This window comes from Syngnathus typhle, linkage group LG5 (genome assembly GCF_033458585.1).
Source record: "Syngnathus typhle isolate RoL2023-S1 ecotype Sweden linkage group LG5, RoL_Styp_1.0, whole genome shotgun sequence".
Taxonomy (NCBI): Eukaryota; Metazoa; Chordata; class Actinopteri; order Syngnathiformes; family Syngnathidae; genus Syngnathus; species Syngnathus typhle.
In genome coordinates this window covers 8,652,626-8,670,923 of record NC_083742.1, presented here as the reverse complement: position 1 = coordinate 8,670,923, position 18,298 = coordinate 8,652,626, and the positions used below count along the sequence as shown (strand labels likewise).

Sequence of the window (18,298 nt, the reverse complement as noted above, 5' to 3'; positions counted from 1 at the left end):
GACAGAGAGTCTGAAAATGGGTCAGTGATATATTTGTGAATACGTATCTCGTTTCTGCACCATATATCAAATTTAAAATAAGTCAATGAATCTTGTGAAATTTGTAATTGCATTTTGTTTTTATTGAAATTTTGACAAAAAATCGTCTAAATTGTAGCTGCAATATAGTGCAATTGTCCAATGTTAAAATAGTAGTATCAATTTAATTTATGCCACTATGTAATTTAAAAAAAAAAAAAAAAAAGTGGAGAACCACTACCTCCATCAAAATAATTAGGGTTTTTTTTCTTCTTCAATTTTGAATATACTACATATTCAGGTTTGGTTCTATTTACAAGGTAACATTCATTAGGTTGCATTAATTTAGCTCCACAAATCATTCCATCAGTAACCAGCTGCTTCACCCAGTTTCCTTGAATCAGACACTGCACGGATACATCTACCCTCCTTCTCCACAGCATTAAGCACGGTGAACAACTTCTTCATAGGTTTTTGTTTTTGTCCCAGAGCTTTCAATTCCTCGATTACACCCTGAAAAACAATGCAAAAAGATTCAGACGGAATGCAACACGGACGGTGCCCAAAAGTATGCATTCAGTTCCACAGGTCTAGAACAGGGGGTTTTCAACTGGTTTTGTCTAACCATTATAACCAAGAAGCACCTCAGGGACCACTGCATTGGCGGAATATTAATATATTTTGCATTGGCGGAATATTAATATATTTTGCACTTAAGAAAGATAAACCTATACAGGCTACTTATTTGCATCTCTGTCTATTTTGGGAATCTCAGCTACAATTAACATCATTTGGATAGGTACCGTAAATTCCGGACTATAAGCCGCACCGGACTATAACCCGCACCAGCTAAAATTGGGGGATATTTTAGGTTTTTTCTTATATAAGCCGCACCGGACTATAAGTCGCACGTGCACACGCGTCTTTTTACAAGGAAAGACCGTTCACAGAAAGCCTTTTTAAATTTTTAATAACGTACTTTAACATGTCTTTCTAAACACTGCCTGTGACGAAGGGTTTAGAGCCCTTTGACGCCTAGCGTGCATTCCTACTAAAGCTCATAATAGTCACAAGCAACACAGCCAGAATAAACAGCAGCCATAGTAGTGTTTCAAAATAGTATTTTTGTTGTTGTTTTTTTCTTCAAGATACCGCAGTGTATAAAAGTGATCAAGTCATCACAAAAATCACGGAAAAAATCGTTATATAAGCCGCACCTGACTATAAGCCGCAGGGTTCAAAATTTTGGAAAAAAATCGCGGCTTATAGTCTGGAATTTACGGTAGATGATTCACATGAGTGAGTTTTTTCTCTTTCTCAACCTGGATTTGACACCTCTGTTCAGTTCCTTACCTTATCAAAGTTGGATTCAAACTGCACTGCATTTTCAGAGTTAACAAAAAGAATCGGAGTGGCGATAGCCTCCTTAAGGCTCTTTCCAAACCAAAGGCTGTTTATGATTGCCTGAAAGGGAAACAGGATTATTTATGTGTCTGCCAGATGACAAACTTGTGAACAAAGAACATGATGCGACAAAAGTGACTTAGCGTGGACACGCACTGAGGCCATTCCAGTGGTGATCATAGAGCCACCAGTTGATCCAATAACCAGCACCTTTGACTTAGACTTGAGCACAGTAGGAGCCATGGATGAAGGAGGATGCTCCCCTGCCAACAGAACAAAAGCCTCGGCAGTCACTATTCAGACTCATCAATATGAAAATGCATGAGGAAAGGTTAGAAATGTAATCAGCAGGGGTCTTTTGAATCTTCTGAATCACATCTGCTCTACAGTGCAGGAGGGATATTTATAGCCTCTGTCAAATATTCATTGTTGGCCTAGCCGTATAAACGCTTTTAGTAAGTTCCATTTCTGGTCCACAGCCCATTATTCTATTTTACTTTTTGCTTGAATTTATACTGCAGATCTGAATACACAATACATATATACTAAGTGCATATAGATTTCTTTTTTACTGACATACGGATGACCAATATGTAATTTTTTTTGCAAATCCTTCGTTACAGGATCCCTGGTTACAATCTTGGGGTTCTCTTTATGTTGAAGTGATCCCTGAGCACAACTACAATTTGGTCTCTTCAACTACATATCTATTTTTTCCATTACTGGCAACTTTTTGTGATTGGTTTACAATTAAAACATCACAACAGGAAGCAAAAAAAAAAAAAAAAAGGGCAAAACACTTGGTATCAACATGTGCCCAAAATAGAAAACTTTGAACATGTTAATATTGCACAAAAATAGCCAAATTTATTTCCAAACAGTTTTTATACATCTTATTCTTCTCAAGCAGACTACACCACTCTGGTCTACCTGCAAATAATCTGTCAGCTATTCCGCAGAAATCACACAGATGACTGTTGAGGAGGACTCCGGTGCTTGGAGACAAGACTCTTGAGCCAAATCTGTAAAGAAAATGAAGTAACCGTTCACAGGTAGACAATGCATGAAATTTGGCGGATAATACTGACATGTGGTTGATGCTGCTGGTGACGGATACAGCGGAACCGTCTTGGGACAGCACTGACACGTGTGTGGTCCCCACGCTGTCCAGATATGGTGTCGTGTTGTAATACTGCAACTCATGGGACATTTTGTCATCTATTAAACTGCGAATATGATCTGCGATTCTGTCCTCTGTGAATTTCTTTGTCAGCTGTAAGAAAGATGGAACATTTTGCATGAGTCACAAGAACCGTACTTGAAGCTGTGTGTCTTCTTTCGCTTCACTGTTGGGCGGCCTTCCTTTGTGGGGATTTACGTCAGCACTGGCTGGTTTTCATTAGCCATGGCTTTGGCTGAAACCCATCCCATTTTGACTTTGGATCAATAATTTCTTGGATACACATGCTCTACTGCTGCATTCTTCGTCATCCCATCATACTGCATATGTACCTTTAATCTTCATCTCAGAAAGCTAAGGTTATAAAAGTGCACATGTAAAATGCTGTCATGTTTTTTTACAATGTTTTTTTTTTCTGTTCATTGTTGGCTTTACATGATCAGGATTTTGGAGCCGATCACCCATCAATGAGTGTAAAAAAACAAACAAACTGATAACCGATCTGATCAGAAGATGAAGAGCTATTCAAAAACTTGTCTATTTACTTTACAGTCGACCATCGCTACTCATGGGGGATTGAGGAGCAGCCCACAAATAGTCAGAATTTGAATTTAATTCATTACCAATTAAATGCATTGCGGAAAAATATAAATGATAAACATTTGATACATGGAAAATTTCCCACCCAAAAAGAAAACCTAATTATTTTAAAATGTGGGGATTTTTATTTATTTTAATCTGACTGTTTATGATGAGAAACTTTATTAATGGCAGCACAGAATGTCCCTGGAGTGAACAGGATTTTATTTTGTAATTTCTATGAAGATTTTATTACTTGATATACTTAGTTATAACATCAAGTGTATTACTTACCGTTTTGATTTCATAGTTGTGAAGGACTTTTTTATCATTATTATTATTATTATTATCATCAGATTGCTGAACTAGATTCAATTGGTCACAGTTAAACAGTGATAGGATGTTTTTAGTCTGGGACTGGTGGCTATGAGTTATTAAGAGTTATTAAGTGTCAATGTGTGCCTTAGAAGATACAATACAAATGTATAATATTATTATCATTATTATGTTGAGGCTTTCATCTTGTCCCATTAGGGACAGCTTAACTGTGACTCAATCAATCCTGACTAATAAAGACTGTACTTTATATAATGTAAAAGGTTTATTGTATGAACTTACTTCTGAACTGAACTCAAGATCGCGGTTATGTTTCTTTAATCCGTTAGCAAACTTGAAAGCTTCAACATAACGGTGATAAAACAATGTCTTTTGTTCACCTCTCAGGGATGCCGGAGTCAGATCATATCCTGAAAAAAAAAAAAGGAAAATTCCTCACACATCAATCCAGTTCAATCTCAACTGTTAATGTGAGTAAAGCCTTCATGAATATATGATGCACAGTATATTTAAGTCAGTATGTGATTCAAAATTAGATACAGTGAGAGGGTTATTCCAGAAAACAGATTTAACTCACTCCTCATTTAAACCAGAGTACCAGTCAGTTCCAGAACAGTTAAACGCAATTAGTTAAATCCCTCTCACGTTGAGGTAAAAGACATCATCGATCCACCCCAACTATGTCGATTCACCCTGGATACTGGTAGAACATGGAACAAGTATCATTCACATGTAACAATAGTTAAGAATGGAGGGGAAGAGAGTCAAATGAAGTGATGAGGAATAAATAAAAAATTGAGGACTAGAAGGGAAAGAGAAATTCTGGGATGAGTAGTGGAAGAAAAAGATTACCAGGAAGAAGAGTGAGGCTAAGGAAGAAGGGATAGCAAGGGTGGAGGTCTTTAAATATTTAGGGCCAGAGCAATGTTGAGTGTGGAAAGAAGGTGAACAACCGGAAGATGGGCTTAATGGAAAAGAATGATATGCTGTGGCAACATCTAACGAGACAACCTAAAAGAAAAAGATTATTTTTCTACAGGATTACAAAAGGCGTTAAGAGGGATCCTCTGCATTGACACAAACGTCCCGCAAGCAAATAAATACATAAATGAATGTTTAAATTGTGCATCTACCTGAGTCCAAATTTTGAAATTAGCAATATATGTTATGCATGTAATAGTATATGTGGCAGTGTATAATTTTAAATGTAATTTCACTTCAGTATTGACGGGATTGTGGCGAAACGGACAAGTAATGTTTGCTGATGGTAGGAGGACACTTAAGAATTCAGCCTTTAAGACAAAACCTGCAAACGTGCAGGGTAGTTTCACTTCGTCAGTTAGCACAGCTCTTTGAAATAGACAATCTGGACTTTCCTTCATTTTAGGGTCAATTTCCTCCGAGTTTCCGTTTAACCTGCAAACTGGAATACCCCTGTGGTTTGTATGCTGAAGCAACCTTTCATGATGTTGAGGACGAGGCTAAGGATGTTTCCAGCTCCAGGGGGTGGAGCAATATACATCTGGTATTCTCCCAGAGGAATAGTCCATGCATCGCTCACTGTTGCTCTGTAGGATGCCAAGTCCTGCAAAGTCAGCGACCCTCCTGGGCAAAAAAAATGGTAATTTGGAAATGATCAAGGCAGCCCACACTCCCATTTGGGAGGGATCGTATTCGCTGTACTGTTTTAAAAGCAAGTGAAGACCTCAAACGCGAAAGCAGACATCTCCATTTTTTCTCACTTGAGCAAAGGTTTTAAGGTATTTCTATTTGTATTTGTAGATCCAAGTCAATGATTAGAATTTTTATGTAGGGGTTTCTATTGATCAATTAGGAGGCTAATTTAGGGGGGAATCTAGCTGTTATTGAAAAGAAGTCCTTGATGTCAGTTAATTCCAAAATCAAACAACTCTATGAATTTTGTTGAAAACAGACAAGTCCAAAAATTTCACATAACTATGAATATTATGCTTTCTGAATGCAAATGAATTACAGTTGAATGTTTTAGAGTTATAATCTCTTGAACTAACCTTTACCTTAAAGGAGCCATATCATACCATTTTAAAATACAAAGTGGTGTTTTCCTCCACTCATCTTTGACCACCTCCACTGTGTGAGCAAAGGCGGGGTTTAGTGAACCAGGCGTCTTACTTCCAGATTAGAAGAATAGCCACTAAAAAAAAATTATAGGACATGCAGTGTATGCCTATAATTAACTGTGGAAAGCTTAAAATAGCATGATATCGCTGCTATAATAACAATAATAATAATAATAATAATAATTCATATTGCGCCTTAACCCTAGTCTTTTAAAAAAAGGTACAAATCACATTGACTGCAGTTATCTTTTTTTTGTTCTTGCTATCCTTCAGAATTTCTCCAACCACTAGATTACGGGTACTGGTTTGATGGTGTACCACAGATTTAAAAAAAAAAAAAAAAAAACACGCAGTTTCAAAACCACGTAAACATTCCCCCACCACAGTTTTTCTTTTTTTTTTTAGTTCTAAGCAGGACAGATCCCGCTTAATATGATTTCCTGCGGCAGCCAGGATTAGTGCCTGTCATAAACAAAATGGTTCATTCGAGCCAGCTCTTTCAAGTAAATGATGAAAGCAGTCGCTATTTTTTGTCTTTCCCTTCTTTCTCAATTTTTTTCTACAAGCCATTGGCAGCTAATCCTTTTTTGCGACGGTTTTTTCATACGTTTACATTTTGCAGGGTTAGGAAATAAAGCATTGAAAGATGCTGTTATAGGCAGCATGCTTGCAGCCGTGGCTCTACTTTTTGTCGAAATGGCAACTTTCTGCTTTTGCATTTGAATTCCTCAATTATATTAGCTCATTTGTAATGACATCATTGTGTCTGCCAAACATAAATGGTTGGAAAACAAATCATGACTGAATTCATCCAACAATACCTGCCTCCTGTATGTCTCGGATTAAATCTTCGGCTATTTTTCCAGTGTAGAAAGCATCTGCTCCGAGATTTGCAATTGTCTCCAGTGTGTTGGCTAGTGTCTCAAATTTCACCAAATCTCCTATTTTCAGCAGGTTTCCATGTTTATCTGAGAAAAGCTCACTAGAGGATAAATACAAAATAGTACTCTTTATGCAGACAATGAATAAAGCAGGGGTGTCAAAGTCATTTTTGTCACGGGCCACATCGTAGTCATAGTTTCCTTCGGAGGGCCGTCATGACTGTCAGCGTCTTCCAAAGAGGCTACGCAACAAACTGATGAATAGCAAGTTTTGAAATCACAGACGAGTAAAAACATAAAAAGATGAATTGTAATAAAAATTGCTAGCAACTTTTCTATTTTTTAAAAGTGAAGACAGTTTGTAATTTTAGTATTGACACATGAAGTCCATGCGCAATTTGTCTTCGCGGGCCACATACAAATATGTGGTGGGCCGTATCTGGACCCCGGGCCTTGAGTTTGACACATTTGGTATAAAGGATGTACATCTAGTAGGTACAGCTGCACAACCTAAGACAATGAGAGATGTTTCGACTAAATAAAAGAAATAAAGCGGTACAAAAGACTGCATTCAGTTACCACTTTTGTATAACTGGTGGAATGGTAGTAATATTGGCTTGCATAATGGTCAATAATAAAAAACATGTCAAGTGTGTAAATGTGCGATTGCTGCTGCATGTTGGGGCATGTCGTACCGCAGTAGCTGTGACTTGTTGGTAAAAGGCAGGTATTGACCAAGGATCTGTGGAATAGGAAACCCCCGTCTGGCTAGCTGAATGCTTGGCTGGAAGAGGGTTGCCCAAGGCAACTTGCCATAAAGCCTGTGCGCTTCTTCATAACCACGGAGTTCTCCTGGGATTCCAATCCACAGGTGACCTGGATCGGGAGCAACTGAAATACAATGCATGCAATAATCAGCCACAACATTTAGCATCAGCACTGCAAACCATGATTTGACACGATTGTTTTTCCACTGTACACGTGGGCTTGGCTCACTTCCTATGACTGGACCGCAGTATGTACTAGACACAATTATACTCTATGTCAGAGGTGGGCAAATATTTGTGTTCAAGAGTCAAATTTAATTTATAAAAATGTACAGATGGACCAGTCCATTTGTTTAAAATTTGGTCCCTAATATAATAACTAAAAGGTGTTTTAAGTTTGTATTTGTTATAAAAAGTCATTCATATTTTATTTTTAATGTTATTATTCATATTAAATATATTACAAATGTTCCTTTTACGAGTATTTTATATAATGAATTATTTAAAGACATGACGTCGGTGAAATCTCCCTTGTCCTCGGCCGTGACAGAGGCACCTCAGGAGAACTTCTGAGCAAAGAACCCCTGAGCCTCTTTCAGCTCAATATCAAAAGGCCACACACCCGCGTCACGTATTTCTTCTTGGCATGTGGGATTTTGGCTATCGTCACCTTTTGAGGGATATTATATATTTGAGGGACTGATTCATCCAATATGTGAACCGCTTTTCCTCATCCGCAGATGGTTGGACGGATATTGTATATATAGTTTATGGATGGATATGGATATATGGATATACAGACTAATTTTTGGGAGTATCAAAAGTACGGCCAGACTATTTCAACAAATATAACAGGACATTTTATTATGTAAATACTTCATGGACTAAATTAGAGAACAGATGTGTATTTGGCCCGCAGTCAACACTTTGGTCTTAAAGAAGATTAGAGAAATGTTTATACAGCAGAGAAAGGACTTGGAATCACTACATTCAGAAGAGTTCAAAGTTATTCCTGTGTGATAACTAAATTGTCCCTCTCCACCTCGTCTGTAAAGAATCTGAAATGTGTATCTACTGATGGTGCTCTACAAAAGTGTTCAACAAAAATGGACTGGCTACCTGACACAAAATTGTGAGGATCGGGACATGACTTCAACGTGTCAGCGTTAGACTTCTCAGGAACACGCTCTCTGGAATTGATGATTTTTACTTTGCCTTGGATAAGAAGAAACAAGAGTTGTTTTAATCTCTTTCGGTTCTGAGTTAGGCCAATTTGAACTTGGACTCGTGAGGGAATGTGACTTGTCACCGGTGCTGTCCATCACTGTGAATATGGATCCGCCCCCAAGGCCCATACTCTGAGGGTTCAGGAGAGATGTACAGAGCAGAGCAGCGATGGCGCCATCTACTGCTGAACCCCCTTTTTGAAGCATGTCCCTGAAACATAACCATCACACTGCACCAGAACGAAAAACATTTATGTATAAAAAATACTAGTGGTATCGGCATTCAAAATTGGTATTGGTGACTACTCAACATTTCAGAGCTCATAGTAGCGGTCTGAAAACCATCCATCCATTTTCTGAACCACTTTGTCCCCAAGGGGGTCGCGTGCGTGCTGGAGCCTATCCCGGCAGTAGGCGGGGGACACCCTGAACGGGTTGCCAGCCAATCGCAGGGCACACAGAGACCAACCAACCAAATTGGACCAGGGTTTATTGATGGGAAAAGGATGGTGGAGGACAGGATGAGGGGAACAAACACGGAGGAGAACATGGGCAGCAGAAACGGATGGGAACCAGACGCAGGGTCCGAACTGGCGGCAACGGCATGCAGTGTCTGAGTCCGAACCGCGGGCAACGGCATACAGGGATCAATCAGAGCCGCGGGCAGCGGCATACCGCGCGCAGCAGCGGAGTCAGAACCGCGCACAGTGGCATAGAGGGAGTCAGAGCCGCGAAGCAGCATGAATCAGAGCCGCGCACAGCGGCATAGATAGAGTGAGTAATAACCGCGACACAGAGGGAGTCAGAGCCACGCGCAGCGGCATGAGTAAGAAACACGCGCAGAAGCATACGGCAGTCCGTGCGGGGTCAGGTGATGAGGATCGCGGCTCCGGTGCCGCTAGGACGAGGTCCGATGCTGGCCGTACGTTGCCATGTTCTCCTACCCGTTTGTTCCCCCCATCCTGTCCTCCACCACCATTTTCCCTTCAATAAACTCTGATCCAAGCTGCAGTTGGTCGCCCTGCTCCATTGCGCAGGTGACAATTAAGCATTTGTTCATGTTCGATTAGAATTTTTGTCAGGCAGTCCAATCTGTTGGTCTGGCTTTACTAAAAACACACAAAAGTTTAACTAGTTCACATTTGAGAGTTTGAAATCAGAGGGCTTTTAAAGATTACAACAACAAAAAATTGGTTAACTTTCTTTCCAGTGTGCGTGTCACGAGCATGCTGTCAAGAACATCGTTTCACGACATTCTTGTGTTTAGTTTTGTCCTTAGGCATGTAATTATCTGGCTTCTTATGCTTAGCTGTCATTGAGTGTTGTTGTTTGACAGTTTGGGTATGAGTTATTTAATGACAGAGCGGTAGCTTGTAAGAGAATGATCATTTGCTCATAGAAGTCATCTTCTGAGCAAGTAATGCCCCTTACATTTGTATTGATGGCTGCGCAGTATACCCCTGCCCTAAATGCCACAATTAGCTCAGTCTCGGTCCACTTCTTGGTCAGTGAGACCCATTCGGAAAGTTAACAAAAATTTCTCTTACCGTCCAATTCGTGAACATGTCCCAGTGTCTGCAGCCACTGCAGCGTGGGAGAAGGAATCTTGTGGACACTTGTGTTTCCCATGTTGATAAATGCACACTGACACGACAATGATGCAGAACACCAGCATCAATGCGAAACATGTGTATACTTGCCCTTTTGATCTGCCCATGGCTGATTCTCTTCTCACCACTAATTCAGGTTGCATTCGAAAAGTGATTTATAGGTTCGGTGTGTGACAAGTATGAAGAATGTGTCAGTGTGTTGCATGTGTGATTGTGGCAATAAAGTGAGAAAGTGGGCTGAACAGGGCAGTCAGGCTCCACCTCTGCCTGGAGTGGGGAGCACATAGCAAAAAGTTGTAAAATTGAAGTCTGTTGTACAACCCCCACCCCATTGCCTCCAAAAAACAAACCAAAAAAACAACAGAAAAACGTGTCTGAGTTGCACAGACACGATTTTATATATATGAATTTATATGCTGATTCATTACTGTTTAAAATATTAAAACCAAATGTAATTAAAATGTAGTCCATTTTAAAAAAAAGACAGTGCCTAAATTGTCCCCCAATTAATTTCTAAATCACAGTGTCAAAATCAAAGCCTAGGGCCAGACCATAATTTTGGGCACATGAAACCAGTCTCTTAAATTGTTTTTTTAATGTCTCATGATTCCAGATTCAATTTATTGAATTTATGTTTTAAAAAACAACTAATAATGTTTTAGATTTGATTTAGTATGTATGTATTTTTTATTTCACTATGCTTGTTCTTTATTATCCTTGTTACAACCATCCTTGTTTTCCTGAGGTTAAAATCAAGATGATCTCAATCATTATTGTGGAAAAGCTCTTTTATGTTGGGGTGGTTGTAGTGATCTTGATAGCAGACAACCAAGGCTGACCTCCAACCTCTTTCTTCAAACAAAGCATAATGATGGACATGAATGTCAAGAAGGACCATTAGGTTCTTCTTTTGCATATTCAGAATGAAACAATTTCAGTTTAAATTGTTTAGAGCCAGTAGTTCCTTTTTTGCTTTATTGGTCACTTTAGTACCAATGGAAATCAAACCTTTGACCTTTGCCATATGTTTGGGCCCAGACAGGAATTTATGAAGGTCACAAACTATATGTGCTCGGATTTTAAGATGCCCATATGACCATTATAGCTGTCGGTCTGAAGACAAAACATTGAGTGTCTTTAAAAAAAAAAAAATGTGTGCAGTGGAATATTATGTGGTACAAAATATTCGATTACTTCTAAATAATGACAGTATTATTCAAATGTTGTATGAACTCAAAACAGTTTAGCTAAAATTTTCTTTTGCTTACACACCAAAGCAAAACACTCATAATCATCCAGCTACAAACATCTTGATTGACTGGCCTCTGACTCTACTTTAGTCATTTCCTGTTTTGTGTTGTACTGATTTACGACCAAACATTACAAAGAGGAGCAATTTAACTGGCGCCACGGTGGCTTTGTGTGGTACCGGGGGCTATGTAGGGTCTATTGATGTGGCAAACCGCAGAAAGACAACATCAAGATGTGCGCTGTCTTCCGTTACCATTGTAGAGCATCCTGGGTAGTGTAGTTCGCAGCTGTTTTCAAAACGAAGGCGGCGCAAAAAAACTCACGGAAGAGGGAGTATATCAAATGATAAAAGCAGATCAAGTCCGGATATGGCAATATTTCACTTTCAAACTAAAGCTTCCACTCAGAATGTATCACGACATCAACAACAGAAACATCTCTGACCCATTTGTTGTGGCTTTTTAAATCAAACAAATGTGTTCCATAGCTTTGATGATATTTCAAACTGACAAAAAATATTTGAATTAAAAAAAAAAACCTGCTACTACTTCATTTTTCTTGTTTCTCTACGGAGTCAATCGTTGTCAGATTACAAGTTACTTGAGTCGCTTAAACCCTTGAAAGCAATATTTGTAATAAAAGTCTGACTTGAAATTGTGACTAATTATGGATAAAATAGCCAAGAGCTACCCCCCCCCCCTCCTTTTTTTGAAAAGTCAGGCATAACATAATGTGAAATGAAATTGTAATAAATCTTGATTGCGTACTTACTGCAGCGTTATTTGTGGTAGGTGTCGTTTTATTTTGAAAGGCGTAACCGGACATAGTTACTCAGATTACTATTTTGTTGTCTTTACGATGGGTGTTTTACCCCAGCGAATCTTTTGTATTTACGACCAAATTGGCCTGTCCGCGGTTGATCGCCACGACAAACACAAAGCCAGGGTGTCAGATTGTCGGTAGGGCAGTGCATTTTATTTGATCAAACACAAGCGTAGTGTTTTCTCGATTTGGACTTGCATTTTGCGTTTTGAAGTGTTTTTATGTTGTATATCCGTCTGCGTTCACTGCGCATCACCGCAGCTTGGCCAGGAAAGAACACCTGTGTGCCTTCTCTTCTGCTCTCCTGTAGTCACATTATGATTGTTGAGCAGGTATGGATGCACGATTCAATGTGTGTAACGGGAGGGGCAAAGAATAGACTGACGTTAACGCGAGTCAATGTGGCGATTATTTGTGCCGTTGTAGCTGCACCTCGAGTTCTGTGAGTGTTTCATGCAGTGGTTGATGATACCAGCCAGTCTTCCCCCAAACGCAGTGGGTGTGTGAGGGCGGGATGCGGGGGCGTTTTAAAGCTGTCAAACAGAATGGTGGAGGGGGGCGAGGGGGATTTTTCCCAGGATTACCCGACCATTTTTGGTGAGCCGTCTTGGCTGAGCTCCTGATTGCTGTTGACGCTATTCACTCCACGGGCTTTGCTTGTTGATTTATTATCGTATATATAACATGCATGTTAGTTGATTTGAAGACTCAAAATTGTCCATGGCTGTTTTGTCAATACGTAGCCTGCACTTGGCTGGTGACCAGTCCGGGGTGTAGATCGCTTTTCGCCAAAAGACAGTTGAACTGGCACTAGAAAATAAGTTGATAAGAACACACTTTATTGTGGGCCCCCCATTTTCCGTTCAGAATTACATACCATAATTCTGTGTTGCAGTGTCAAATGTGCTGCTAGGTGATTGTGGAAGCCATTTGGAATGTGTGTGAAGATTATTTTTGTTTTATGACACAGTGTTCCCCTGTTTGACATAGCTTTCATAGAATACATACTGTGGTCATGGATTAGTGTTTTTGAGTGGAAAACAAACTGTACAACATTTCAGAAGAAGCAAACAATAGAAGTGACGCAGCTCAAAGACTGTGACTTGTGGTTGTTTTGATTTGTTTCGGTTCTCTTCGGCATTCCCGGTTCCAGGAGGCTGGTATTGTTTCTGAAAAAGCCATTCTGGAAACAACAACTACATTAAAAGTTACTTTGGATTCCGTTCCTATTCTGGAGCTTAAACATCTTGAAATGCATGAATATTATTAAGGTGCTGACCTCTGATTTGCTGGTTGAACCTTTTTTATTTGTTGCATTATATGATTTTTTTTTTTTCCCCCTTTGTATTTATTCCCTTCATGCTTCACACCAACTGCGGAACTGTGAAGCGGACGTGCTAACCAGACTCCCACCATTCCACCTCTGTTCGTGCTAAGAATTAAATTGATTGCATACCCTGCATTTGGCTGGCGACTGGTAAACAAGTGACTCTAATTAGGCCAAGCACGATACTGAATGTTATTTTTGTTGATAAGTTGTCCCATTCCACTACGAGTCACAATTTCCATAGTTTGAGCTGATCTGAATCTGATGGGCAGACAGATGGATGGACAGATGAAATATATGGAGAGATGGAGAGAGAGAGAGAGAGAGAGAGAGAGAGAGAGAGGGAGGGATAAACAGTAGCAGTCTCCTGATCTCAGTTCCATCCTTGTCCTCATCGTTTTTTTCTCTCCTTCTGTCCTTGTTTTTCAGAGAACAGATAACCCCGAGGCGCCGCGTCTGTCTTCATTTGTTTGATAGAACAGGAGAAGAAGCAGCGGAAACACCTCAAGCTTAAAAGCAAGCATGGAGAGAGCATCCCTCATTGCCAAGAGCTGAAATGTTAAGGTTGCAGACCGAGAGTGTCGGATTAAATCAGCAGACTGGTTGCTTTCAAGTGACGGACAGGAAGAGCTGCTTAACACAAAAGCCTTCGTGTGGTTTGATGCCGCTCCCAATCTCAGTTGTGAACAAGACGTGCAGAATCTCCCCTCTTCTGTGAGATTGAGCCTTGTGCAGCAGAGCCCCTATGGAGTGGTCACTGGAGAGCGTGAGGGAGATGGTGGCTGGAGGAATGCAGTCTGTGAGAGAGTGCGAGATCTGTGCTTGTGCCACACTGGTGTGTGTCCTTCTGCTGTTCTTGTGGTACTGCTACAGGGTCGGTCGGGATCATAGCACCAGTCCGTTGCGAGGAAGGTATCTGAGCGGGCCCGGCAGGATCGGAGGGGTGGTGGGGGGCTTCATTGGCTCAGACTGTCGCAATAGGGGCAAACCCGGATCCATGTTAGAGGAGCAGAACGGCTTCGCTTTTTGCCAGTCGTCCGAGTGTTTCCGCTGCACCAGCGCTGGAGAAAGTCTCAACCAGAGGCTCTATCACAGCCTGCAGGAATACGCCAAACGCTACACCTGGTCAGGTATGGGCAGGGTGCACAAAGGAGTTCGCGACCAAGGCCGATACCTTAACAGCCGACCCACCATCCAGCGGCCTGAGGTCTTCTTCCTCCCTGACCTACCGTCAGCTCCTTTCTTCTCCAGGGAAATTCAGAGACATGATGTGGAACTCCTGGAGCAGAGCTTCCCAGCCCTTCTAGCTGAGTTTGAGAGCATCTACAATCAACCCCCCGCCCGCAGCGGCTCCCTGCTGCCACCGGGATGGAAAGCCAACAACACTCCTCGTGGCCAATGGTGGACCTACTATCTGGTCAACCAAGGCACCCCTCTGGTACTTAATGTCAGGAGGTGTCCACGGGCCTGGCGGGTGCTGGGCCAGCTGCGCACTTTTATCGCCAACAACATGTTCGGAAACGCCTGTTTCTCCGTGCTGTCGCCGGGAGCGCTCATCACCGAACATTACGGTCCCACAAACGTGCGTCTCCGCTGCCACCTGGGTAAGCGCAAAAATCGGATGAGCGAAAACACTTTCAGGCAAATGTGCAGTGCTGCCTCGCCGTACAACAGCAACAAATTGTTTCACAAGGGGCACACAGGAAGTAGGTCGTACACAAGGAAATCAAGGGTACCCTCTCCCTGCCCGATGTGCTTTTTTAAATGACAATATCACTTCAAATTTCACACAATTTTTACACTTTTGTAGTTGAAATCAAATTGTAGTTGTCTAGCCAAAGCACCAATGTAAAGTTCCCTTCACAATTGAATCACTGCATTTAATTTTATTTTTTTGTATTGGCAGGTCTCCGAGTGCCCCCCTCCTGTGAGCTTGTAGTTGGTGGAGAGCCCCAGTGCTGGTCTGAGGGCAGCTGTCTGCTTTTTGATGACTCTTTCCTCCATAGGGCCTTCCACGAGGGTAAGAAGGGCTTCAAATTTCATTTTTTTATCTTGAAGCTTGATTGACCTAAAAATAGAAAATAAAGTCAACTCTAACTAAAAAGCAACAATGAAATGTTTTGACTCTCTGGATTATGTTTGCAGGGGGTCCAGAGGACGGCCTGAGGGTGGTCTTCATGGTGGACCTCTGGCACCCCAATGTGGCCGCCGCCGAGAGACAAGCTTTAGACTACATTTTCACCCCAGGCCGCTTAGAGGAGAAGGAAGGCAAATAAGTGAGCATATGTGAAGAATTCTGTCCAACCAAGAGATAGAGGTGTGTGGCGCAGACCAAATATTCCTCTGCTTTCAAGACCAGCTCTCACATTCACTGTGTGGTTCATTTTCTTTCTTTTATCTCTGAGCTCAACTTGGGAAGCTTCACAAATATTTGCCACATGTCCATGTCAACAGCAAATTTTAATATCGTTAGAGTGAGTTCCAACAGTAATGAAGGATTTGAAATAAAATAATCATGCGATGCTTTCAGTTCGATTTTAAGAAATTAAGTTCTGTGTTGCGCTAACACATTTGTTACACACTGTCTATTTTGTAATGGACAGGTAAGCGCCCAGATCTAAAGCCAGTTGTTTTTTTTATTTACTTATTGATGGCAAAATTAAAAGGCAAAAAGGGAAGGTGGCTCCTTTGAAAGTCTGGCAAATAAATGTCCAGAGAAGAAACTCTTGCTAATGTCCATTGTACCATCTGTTGTCATCTGTGTGGTACTACTAATGCAGTAATTACATGAATGTTTACATCGCAAATGTGGCTGTGGTCGTGACTCCTGCAATTGAGGTCACTTAATTGCACTCACAGTCCCCACCGACTTGTACAAGACATGGTTGAATAAGCACAGTTCTTGTATGACTCGATCTGTGCAACCAGTCACAATGATGAGCACGTATTTGTTCAATTTGGCAAGGTGTGGTCATTTGGATCTATTTGATATCACATTTGTATTCTTGTAAATACAGCGTGTGAGGGTTCAACCTAATTTGGGTGGAGAAAAATGGTCTATTGCTTCTAACTATTGTGATGTCTTGAGTTAAATAATTTGATGGTCCAAACACTGTTGGTTGCAATTTACTGATTCTGTAAAATAATTTTCGAGTTGCTCTGCTGCTGATCTTAAGATATTTGATTTGATGCATGACCTGCAAACCATGGATACGTTTATCTAACCCGAATCCGTATTTACACACATCATAAAGTATGCGTGCTGTTTCAAAGGGCCTTTTTTTATTTTGCACATGAAAAATAATCTCAAGCAGCTTGGTGTGTTGTTTGCAATCTAACACTGATGTTTACAATGTCTAAGAACAATGGCACTCACATTGAGCTGTCTGTTTTTAAATTTTGACTTACGGATGACAGTCGTCAACATGAAGAAGAGCATAAGTATTATGGCTTGTTTAGATTTCACGGTGGACAGCAACATTGTGGTTACGTTTGGATTAGAGACGGTAACAAACTTTAACTCGCTTGTGGATGCAACAGCGACCTCTGCTGTCTGAATTGATAATTACAGGACACTGGTGCCTATAATGCTTTTGCCACCCGCGTGGCATGGAACTACAAAGAAAAACAATTTAAAGGACTTGGACATGTTGAGGTGATAGTTCGTAATGCTATTGTGTGATCTTAGATGGATAGGACAGTAACAGTGCCTTCAAAAGTCTTTACAAACAACTTTTGAACTTTAGTATGTCGTATGTTGTTATTGTGTGGGGAGTTTGAGCTAACAAAGGTTTGGTGGAAATAACCATCTGTAAACCATCAAAAATGTGTGTGGTTTTTTTTTTAAATTGTATTAAAATATTCCCATTATGTTGCTTCCTTGTGTATATTTTCAAGTGTTTCTGCACATGTAATAAATGGTCAACAACATTTTTGGTGCCAGTGCTTTCCTAAAAGTCACTTAACTTAAAATTCTTATGAGAAACTTTAAAATCATTGCTAAAAATCCTTGTTTTTTCATTCATAGTCATTTGAATTTATACATATATATATATATATATAATTGTTAACCCATATTGGGTTGTTTTTAACCCACCAACCCAATTTGGCTTAAAATTTGGACCGACCCAGGGAGATGTGGGTCAATTTGGTCCAACTTCCTTGGTTGTAACGCCCTGAAGAGACTGTAAGGCGGCTGGTTTAAATATAACATGAAAAGACTACCCGGAAATAAACGAATAACAAAGTAAAATAAGAATTTAAAGTAAAATACTGTAAATAAAAATAAACGCGTTTGATTGTGCTGCGTACCCGTTGGCCTCTTGGTGGCAGTATGAAGCCGTGTACAATGAGAAGAGCAGAAAAATATTGTTGGGATTAAACTTTATTTATATGCTTTGTTTTTCATAGATTGGGACGAATACTATATGTGTTAATAACTCATCCTTACTTTTTATCTATCAGGATAAATGTCATCATGATTAATTTGCCAATACACCGACCCAAACCTTGGGTGGGAAATTGGCTAAATGTAGCAAATGTCACTGCTGGTCTATTTTTCAGTGGACCAGATTTAAGAACGGAAAGTCTGTGGCCCCGGGGCCGCACTTTGACGACCGCACAACTACAGGGACTAGAATAACACTGGTCAACAGCAAAATTTAATCAGAGATGGCTTGTGTGTCTCTAAACGTGTTTGGATGAAGATGTGTTTAAATGTTACCTTTTTTTTCTTCAAGCACACAAGATATTATTATTATGCTTAGGCTTTTTACAGGAAAAAAACGATGACACAAAT

The 18,298-nt window shown here is 40.4% G+C and overlaps 2 protein-coding genes across 6 annotated transcripts; one reads left to right on the top strand and one right to left on the bottom strand.

The window, feature by feature from the left end:
* Window positions 1–92: 92 nt before the first annotated feature.
* Window positions 93–10,332, bottom strand: ggt5a (gamma-glutamyltransferase 5a). Of its 3 annotated transcripts, none has more exons than XM_061279666.1 (12): window positions 10,038–10,332; window positions 8,574–8,720; window positions 8,384–8,479; window positions 7,193–7,388; window positions 6,438–6,598; window positions 4,976–5,122; window positions 3,800–3,927; window positions 2,511–2,695; window positions 2,353–2,444; window positions 1,579–1,685; window positions 1,372–1,482; window positions 93–531 (listed from the first exon to the last, which is right to left on the bottom strand). In XM_061279666.1, the coding sequence occupies exons 2-12, from the start codon at window positions 8,695–8,697 to the stop codon at window positions 385–387; spliced, it is 1,494 nt and encodes a 497-aa protein (XP_061135650.1). In that variant the 5' UTR covers window positions 8,698–8,720; window positions 10,038–10,332; the 3' UTR covers window positions 93–384. The 3 variants fall into 3 exon arrangements, with proteins under 3 accessions (XP_061135650.1, XP_061135649.1, XP_061135648.1); XM_061279665.1 differs by having other exon boundaries at window positions 8,574–8,701; XM_061279664.1 differs by having other exon boundaries at window positions 2,353–2,695; window positions 8,574–8,701.
* A 1,841-nt stretch (window positions 10,333–12,173) lies between these two features.
* On the top strand, window positions 12,174–17,430 carry asphd2 (aspartate beta-hydroxylase domain containing 2). Of its 3 annotated transcripts, XM_061278759.1 has the most exons (5): window positions 12,204–12,310; window positions 12,435–12,505; window positions 13,930–15,104; window positions 15,407–15,520; window positions 15,646–17,430. In XM_061278759.1, exons 3-5 carry the CDS (start codon window positions 14,246–14,248, stop codon window positions 15,774–15,776), a joined length of 1,104 nt encoding a protein of 367 aa, XP_061134743.1. In that variant the 5' UTR covers window positions 12,204–12,310; window positions 12,435–12,505; window positions 13,930–14,245; the 3' UTR covers window positions 15,777–17,430. The 3 variants fall into 3 exon arrangements, with proteins under 3 accessions (XP_061134741.1, XP_061134742.1, XP_061134743.1); XM_061278757.1 differs by lacking the exon at window positions 12,435–12,505 and having other exon boundaries at window positions 12,174–12,310; XM_061278758.1 differs by having other exon boundaries at window positions 12,184–12,505.
* Window positions 17,431–18,298: the final 868 nt, after the last annotated feature.

Coding starts and splice junctions, on each gene's coding strand:
- ggt5a (XM_061279664.1), bottom strand. CDS start 10,243: ATGCAACCTGAATTAGTGGTGAGAAGAGAATCAGCCATGGGCAGATCA. Junction 8,480..8,573: donor CACAGTGATGGACAGCACCG/GTGACAAGTCAC, acceptor TTCTTATCCAAG/GCAAAGTAAAAATCATCAAT. Junction 1,483..1,578: donor TCACCACTGGAATGGCCTCA/GTGCGTGTCCAC, acceptor TTTCCCTTTCAG/GCAATCATAAACAGCCTTTG.
- asphd2 (XM_061278757.1), top strand. CDS start 14,246: ATGGAGTGGTCACTGGAGAGCGTGAGGGAGATGGTGGCTGGAGGAATG. Junction 15,105..15,406: donor GCGTCTCCGCTGCCACCTGG/GTAAGCGCAAAA, acceptor TTGTATTGGCAG/GTCTCCGAGTGCCCCCCTCC. Junction 15,521..15,645: donor CCATAGGGCCTTCCACGAGG/GTAAGAAGGGCT, acceptor TTATGTTTGCAG/GGGGTCCAGAGGACGGCCTG.